The sequence below is a fragment of the Oryza sativa genome, chromosome 5, assembly GCF_034140825.1.
Source record: "Oryza sativa Japonica Group chromosome 5, ASM3414082v1".
NCBI lineage: Eukaryota > Viridiplantae > Streptophyta > Magnoliopsida > Poales > Poaceae > Oryza > Oryza sativa.
The window spans coordinates 2,905,956-2,914,117 of NC_089039.1; the positions used below are offsets into that span (position 1 = coordinate 2,905,956).

Here is an 8,162-nt window from a genome sequence, read left to right on the forward strand (position 1 = left end):
TTTGTGTGTGAGTTATTTCTTTTAATTTTTTATATTTTTTTTAAATAAAACGGACGATCACCCGTTAAATACAGAATACATAAATAAACTTATATTTTGAGATGGAAGGTGTAGTAGAGAAGCAAAAGCCCTGTTTAGGTTTAGGAGAGATTCTGATAATTACATCTTTGTTTCCCCCAAACATGACCAAAATATATTGTGCTAGGTTCCTAGTATCAAGCTAAGCTAGGCAGCACTGACCACCCTTTTGGAATTGTTTATCAGTTATCATTGAAGATCGCAGGTTTTCTTCTACTAAGGCCCTGTTTAGTTCCTCAAATTTTTTTCCCAAAAACATCACATCAAATCTTTGGACACATGCATGAAGCATTAGATGTAGATAAATAAAAAAACTAATTACACAGTTAGGGAGGAAATCGCGAGACGAATCTTTTGAGTCTAATTAGTCCATGATTAGCTATAAGTGCTACAGTAACCCACATATACTAATGACGGGTTAATTAGGCTCAAAAGATTCGTCTCGCGGTTTCCAGCCGAGTTATGAAATTAGTTTTTTCATTTGTGTCCGAAAACTCTTTCCGACATTCGGTCAAACGTCCGATGTGACATCCAAAAATTTTCATTTCCTCAACTAAACACACCCTAACAAAGTGGATGAACTTACATGTACTTACAAGTAGTCAAATGACACTTGCTCCAGCTGTATGAAGATCCCCTCATCATTTCCCCTTTCTGCTTATCTTAAGCTGGGTAGAGCCAGGTAATCAATTCTTAAGCTGGGTAGAGCCAGGTAATCAATTATTTTTTACCAGGTTCATTGCTTGCTTATGCATATCATATAATCCCTCCAACCCAAATATAATAATCTAGGATATATAATAATCTAGATCAGATTAGATACAACCTGTGATATAAATCTGGACGGTCCCCTAATCTGTCCTAGATCGCTATATTTTAAAATAGGAGTATTATCTAGAGTCCATGCATTTCCATGTCCTGTATTTTAAAACAAAGAGTAAACAAGTACAGTAATTAAGGAGCAAATTCATACTGTCCTGATGAGGTTTAAGGCTTCAAGCTGTGAACTTGAGCCTGAATATAGTTGGGCACAGCTTCCAAGTGTTATCACCAAGCCAGTATGTTAAACAGTTTGCAGCAAATAAAGTAATATCAAATGGATGATGAACAGCACAGGCCAATAATTATTAAACATTCACAACATGCTGAAGCAACAACAATTCATAATTTAGGTCAAAAAAGTAGAAGTGACAAAGCTCAGCTCCAGATACAAATTTTCCACTAGTACAGTACAAATGGATGCCATATTTTTATACATACAAAGTGCTAAACACGCTAAGAAAACAAACCGAAGTTTTCTCATGATGCTATCTAGTAGTTTTCTGTAATTCATCCAGTCTCCTCCTACAGTTATTAACACCTGAAAAAGGCTGTGAATTTTCATTCTACACCTGCAACAGTTTTGTAGCCGAGTAGAGATCATGACAAGTCTATCCAACCATCAGCCTTTCTACTTGGAAGGAAACAATTCTATGTTATGCGAGGAAGGTGTTTGAAGGTACTAATCGAGATTGAAAATAAATACCTCCATAACACCCGCATACCGATACCGCACATACTGCCCCCTACACAATCTGGACGCAGGCTGGTGTGTCGGACCTTGGACCTGCGATCGTCCGGTAGACGTACAGTTTCTCAACAGGTGTTTCATCCGGAAGCGAATCCAAGGGGCATGACCTTCCAGGATCGTTCATGATCTCCACACTAAGGCGGGGCATCTTGCGTGCAAGCTGTCGGCATGCGCCCAGGGTCAACAAGCACGACGACATCCAAAGGGATCGCATTGTCTCCAGCTTTGCTGCGTTCGCCAGCAATGGCTTATCACCAAATGGGCAGTCCCTGATCTCCAGTTTCTTCAGGCTCTTGCAGCCTGAGAGGATGTAATGCAGGCCCAAGTCGCTGTTCCCAGCGAAGGCGATTGAAAGCATCTCAAGACGATCAGCATGTGCCCCAATGGATTTAAACACAAGATCTGTGAGAAGGCCTGAGATAGAGAGACGCCTAAGGCCCCTGCATGACTCCACAATGGCGCTGAAACCTGCATCAAGAGGCTCCCGTGTGATGTAGTCTGGAGTGTGTGGCTCAAGGATGCATAGGCGGAAGCAAGTGAAGTTGGGACGGTTCTTTGCAATGGTAATAAGTGCCTCATTTGTCATCCGTCTGCAGAAGTAGAGCACTGACTCCAACATTGGACAACTTGCAGAGACATCAACAAGACCTCTTTCAGTCAAGAATCCTGCACCAAAAGGGTCAGAAGGGAAGACCCGCAACTCTTGAAGTTTATTGCAAGATGATGCCACAACAGCTAAACCATGATCCTCAATGAGGTCCATCACCTGAAAAATTGCAGCTTAACTTTTAGAAGAAAAATATAGAGAAAAAAGATTGCATAAAGAGCTAACATGACCAGGTTAATAGCCATTGGGGTTCAGATCATAATTCAGTTTAAAATATCTGCCGTAGAGCAAGCAACTCATCTAGCAGTTAACAGTTAAAGGATGGAAACTATGAGGGTTCAGACAATAACTCAGTTTGCCAAGAAAGGCAAAGAATGCTGCCCTAGAGCAAATGGATTCATCTGGCAGTCTTTTCACAATGATTCTAATAAGGATAGGATACCATTGTCATCTATGTTTTTTCCATATAAATATCCTACTTCCCCAAAAGATAAGAGTGGTAATTTCAATCTATTCATTGGAGGCACCCAACAGCATGCCATTGAATGTAACATGCATCCTACAAAACTGTATTGACAAACATGAAAAACATATGCATGATTTAACACTCAATAGATTATTCCAAGCCACAAATTCTTGTTGTCATGGGAAAAGTGCAGTCAGTTTCATCATAAAATGCTATTGCAGCCCTATACCAATATAATTGATAAAACTACATTGTGAAAAAAGAATACATGTAGTCGGACTTTTACTAGTGACCATGATAAGTAAGAAAACATCAGGAACTTTTTTACTGGAGGTCACAGAAGAAAAGAAAAAATTTGCAAAATCCACTTGTAGGGAATCAAGTGCTTGTATTGCAAAGAGATATGCAACAGTTTTTCAAAAGTTAACAGATTCGAATGGGATGAATACATAGTAGTAAAAAAGAATTGACAAGAGTTGCATACCCATAATTGTTGCAAATTTCTGCATCTACTAATGAATTTGATGAGCTCAGGACCTCGCACAGTAGCATAACTCAGATTAAGTGATGTGAGGCCTTCACATACACAATAGAATGCTGGCAGATAATCTGGAACAGCATCCCAAGCCCCAGAAAGCCTTCTCAAGCTTTTACAACCTCCAAACGCCGCCTCCAGCTTTGCAAACAGATCGGAATGGTAATCAGCAGAGAATTTGCCAGTTCCGAGTTCAACTAGCTGAGGAGCCTTATGAAGGAGGCTAGCAAGCTTGTCAAGGGGGATAGCATTGTTGAGCTTAAGAGTCTTCAGGTTGTGACATCTGGTCACTAACCGTTCAAGTACAGTGATATTGACCTCCCCCTCTAAGCATGAAAAGTTTAGAGTTACTAGAGAAGTGAACGATTCCGGGAAGAGGCTGAGCCAATGAATAGAACAATCCTCAATCTCGTTCTCTTGCAGGTCAAGTTCTCTTAGGTGTCTGCAATATTAGACAAAATCAGAAGTTGAAGAAATGTGCATGGTGACTCATATCTTAAAAGAAGAATGAAACTGTAAGGATAGCATATAGCCATTAACCAATGTTATCACTTGTGAAACAAAGCCCATATGAGTATATGGTGGAAAAGGCAAGGTAAATGAGAATCCACTCAAACAAACAGAAGCAAACTTTGACTACTGCATTCAACAACCATGGCAAACATAACTGGAACATATCATAAGACTAAAACAATGAACACGTAGGGTTTACTATCATTTCACAGGGACTTGATTTCATGTGTGAGCTATACTAGCATTCCCCACTTTCAATTACACTATGCGAACTCAGCTTATAATGAATGGTATTGTATTTGTTTAGTAGATAATGATTATACTCCCTTTGGTCTCAAATACTTCTCACTGTATGCTATTCACCTTTTTACCTTTGATCGCTTGTCCTTTTTACAAAAAAAGTTATGTATGCTTAAAAGTATGCCATGTTAGAAATGTGTGTCATGCCATAAATACAACCGCACAACTTTCATTAATACTAAATTAATCATATAAAAGTTAATAATGGTCAAAATTAAAACATTGATGATCAACAGTGAAGTAAATGATAGCGAGTATCATATGTTAGCAGTGAATATAAACCAATGGATAAAATCGGTGTAGGGATCAAAATCAACTAAATAAATGGAGTCCAGCAGCCTCTGAAAGTTGAAAAGACCTATTTTTTTACCACGTATCATGAATCAGCATGAGCAATATTACCTAGATAAATAGATTAATCATGGTGGTTTAAAAAATAAGGTGAAGGAAAGCAACATCAACAATTGGAAAGCAAACCATTCATGAAAATTTTCTTATACCCTATTATTCAAAAGGTATTAAGAAAGGCAACACGTGAAACACACTTTTAGTTGACACAAAATACCTGCCTACTCTAAAGCAAAAAAAGGAGATAGCAACAACAATAATTGTCAGTTGCAGATAACACAGCACATCAGTTGTCTAATGTATCACGTATGGCTAGGGCAAGTTTGAACTTTTTAAGTTGACACTTCCAGTATTTTAGACTACTCCTTGTAAAGAATCAAATCATCAAAATCTAGCATCTTGTTAAGAAGGAACCATCTAAAACAACAAGGTGTACCCTATCCATAATCAAGTCAAATTTCTGAGTGGACAGTGTAAACCGACATCCTCATAATCATTGTTTTAACAAAAAAAAAAGGTTTTATTTGCAGCTAGGGCACCAATGTGCTGCCCACTACTACATACTCTGTCCATTCAAAATTCAAAACATTTGACGTTGGGAGAAATAAACACAGTTCTCTCAAAGTCAAATAAATTTGACTGGAGAGAGAAATTCTTAAGGTAATTCAAAGCATGCTCAATCAATGGATATAAGTAGCAACAGTAACAACAAGGATAAGAATCACACAAGAAAAGTTTGTACTTAGAAGATAGTATTTCGATATAGCTAAGATTCATCAATGTTAACTACCATCTGCACCCAGAGCTACAAGTGTAGATCCTTGTAATTGAAATAAATGTAACGCTGAGTTTACATGCATAACAGTGTTAACAAAAAAGTAGCAAGAACTAAAAAATGATTCTGGCTCAATAACAGAGTAAATGTATGAAAATAGTTTTGCTAAAATCCTGCTTCCATTGTAAATTTTGAATGCTCTAAAATGTAGTCTCCAATCTAGAGTCAAAATATTTTGAATCAAAACTTAAATACATCTGGATTTATCAAACAAGTGAATGTACCAGTAGCCCTCTAGTCTAGCATAAAAACTAGTATCTATGCTAAGTTCTCAACCATCAGCAAGTACACATGTGGTGCTCAGGCTCATTTCGTCCTAATATCCAAGAATATGGCCTTATACGATCACCGAACCAAATTTAGTTATCTCACAACCTATTCTAATCTGCCTGTTTGAAGTGTACAGTAGTTAAACTTCACAGTTCAACTGTTTCGAGTTCCTCAAAATGATGCAAATGATACTGCTTTGGCATATTAAACTACTACTAATGGATGAATCAGGATCGAAACTCCCACTATTAGATCCTTCTATCTGGTTTAGGATATAAATTCCCCAATGATAGGAATCCCACACATTCCTAATTCTTTTCTGGGGGGAGTCCAGAAGATACTCGCAAGAACAAATCTGTTTGTTTTAACTGTCCATTACATGAGGACATCACAAATATTGGAGCAAAAATCACTTTCCCTCACCAAAAGCAAGATAAAAGGTAGTAGATTCTTGAGCACAAAAGGAGGGGGAGGGGATAAACTGGGAATCTACATGACAAAAACATGCTTAAAAGACCTGGTTCTTTAGAATCTGGAAGTTCAAATCAGGATAGGAACTCAACAAATTCACTTAAATATCAGGAAAATATAAAGGAAAACAGTTCAACTCAGATCTAGTAACTCATGATGGGAAGAATACATTCTTTTAAAAAAGCCCAAAATTATAAAGGCGCATCACCAGTTGTTTGTAAACTTGAAATATCCCATTCTTTTGGGTAAAAAGCACAAAAAGAAACAAAGAGATGGATCCATCATTGCTTAAACAGGTAGAAATATTTCTTCTGTCAATCACACAGATCCGTGCAAGAGAATCACATCTTCGCAAACCAGGCACTCAAATACAAGTCAAAGCTTCCTAGGAACAAATCATAGCTAAGATTTAAAGAAGACGTGAGCATCACTCAATTCACTCTGTTACTTAACTCCTAATAAAATGTACAAATCACAGCAGAATTTTCATGGGAATCATTCCTTTGACATTAACACGTTATAAGCATCTAAAATACTGTCACAAGAAGACTTCTTGGTCTTCAACTTAGGAAACACCAAAAGTAAATCCAGATCATACACAAGTAAACAGAAAAAAAAACTGTCCCTTTGCAAATTAAACACCAAGAATAGATCAAATCTTAGCAGAAAGCCACATCTACTTCCACATACTACTCAATGAAGTTCAAAACAAAGTTAATATAGGAATCATGGAAGAACAAATCACTTCAGCTAGACCATGAACTCACTAAAGAACACTGTGAAGAAAGAAATGGCACCAAGAAATCTGTCATGTTTTAGCTAAAAAGAAGACGAATCAAAGCTTGGGCCGTGAAAGATTCCTCTCAAATCCAAGAACAACCCAAAGATCCCATGCTTATTTAGCTAAAAAGATTTGACCCAAACAACACTCTCCACCTCACCTGCAACCGGCAGCAATGGCGGCGAGGCCCGCGGTGCTGAAGCCGTCGCAGGAGACGAGGCGGAGCACCTGGAAGTTCCTGAAGGACGCGGCGATCATCTCGAGGCACTCGTCGGTGACGACCATGCGCTTGAAGCTGAGCTCCTCGAGCAGCGGCCACCCGTCGGCGGCGGCGGCGATCCACGGCGCCGCGGCGGCGCCCCAGGCGGGGGGGACGAGGCCGAAGTCGGCGAAGTGGGGCTTGCCCTTGACCTCGGCGGCGCGCACGGACGGGAACCGCTCGACGGCGTCCCGCGGCGCGGCGGCGTAGCAGTTGGCGACGGCGAGGCGGCGGCGCGACCGGCGCTCGGCGCGGAGCCACGAGCTGCACGCCCCCGCCGCGGCGCCCCTGTCCGCGGCGGCGGGGAGGAAGGAGAAGGCGTGCTCCCAGACCTCGTCCGGGAGCGAGTGCCACGGCGGCGCCGCGGCGGCGCACGCCGCGCGCGAGCCGCCGCGCCCCATGCTGCAACGGATCGGGCGGGCGGGCGGCTGTGGCTTTTTTGCGCTGAGCTACCCGGCGGCGCGGCGCGGCGCGCGCGGCGGCGGCGGCGGCGGCATCTGCTCCGCTTGTGCTCGAGGTTGGGTTTGGTTGGGAAGGTGAAGCCTCCTCTTCTCCTCTCTTCTCTCTTGCTCTCACTTCTCTACTACTAGTAGTACTTCTCTTCTTCTTCTTCTCTTTCTCTTTCTCTCACTTGTTTTGTGAATAAAAATTTTGTTTTATTTTTATATTTGGTTTTTCTTGCTCATCTCATGGAGGTGATCACTCTCTGCCTGCCTCAATACTTATTCTATTTTTATTTTTATTTTTAGTGTTATTTACTTGTGCTGAAAGGCTTTTTTCAGTGGGTAAGTTTTTGGGGAGTGAGCATGATGAGGTGAAAATGTTGGGATGAATAGTGATAGGAGTGGGGGTAGGAAGGGGTGTGCCTCTTTGTTCTTAGCTTGGACCAATTGTGATGGGATTGTTTGTGGAGTGAGCTGTGTGTTTAGGTTAGGTTTATGGTGATGAGCAAGTATGCCGATATTTGATCATTGCTACTCAATTCTTAGTGTTATATGGGATTATGGATTGTAATAATGTCATTTATTTGTTTAGAGAAATTGGTTATGCCATTGTTGTTTTTCTCAATCTAATGTTATCATATGTGTTATACTATTATTGTATTTGGGGCATAATACGAGAAAAGTAG

General features: G+C 40.4%; 1 protein-coding gene across 1 annotated transcript; it reads right to left on the minus strand.

The window, feature by feature from the left end:
• Window positions 1-1,176: 1,176 nt before the first annotated feature.
• Window positions 1,177-7,590, minus strand: LOC4337827 (transport inhibitor response 1-like protein Os05g0150500). The gene is made up of 3 exons (NM_001420176.1): window positions 6,935-7,590; window positions 3,206-3,698; window positions 1,177-2,414 (listed from the first exon to the last, which is right to left on the minus strand). Exons 1-3 carry the CDS (start codon window positions 7,432-7,434, stop codon window positions 1,644-1,646), a joined length of 1,764 nt encoding a protein of 587 aa, NP_001407105.1. The 5' UTR covers window positions 7,435-7,590; the 3' UTR covers window positions 1,177-1,643.
• Window positions 7,591-8,162: the final 572 nt, after the last annotated feature.

Bases quoted from the DNA above. Each gene is read 5' to 3' on its own strand.
- LOC4337827 (NM_001420176.1), bottom strand. From the start codon at position 7,434: ATGGGGCGCGGCGGCTCGCGCGCGGCGTGCGCCGCCGCGGCGCCGCCG. The intron at 3,699-6,934 runs GTGAGGTGGAGA...CTAATATTGCAG, and splicing joins GCCATTGCTGCCGGTTGCAG to ACACCTAAGAGAACTTGACC. The intron at 2,415-3,205 runs GTATGCAACTCT...GCAATTTTTCAG, and splicing joins GAAATTTGCAACAATTATGG to GTGATGGACCTCATTGAGGA.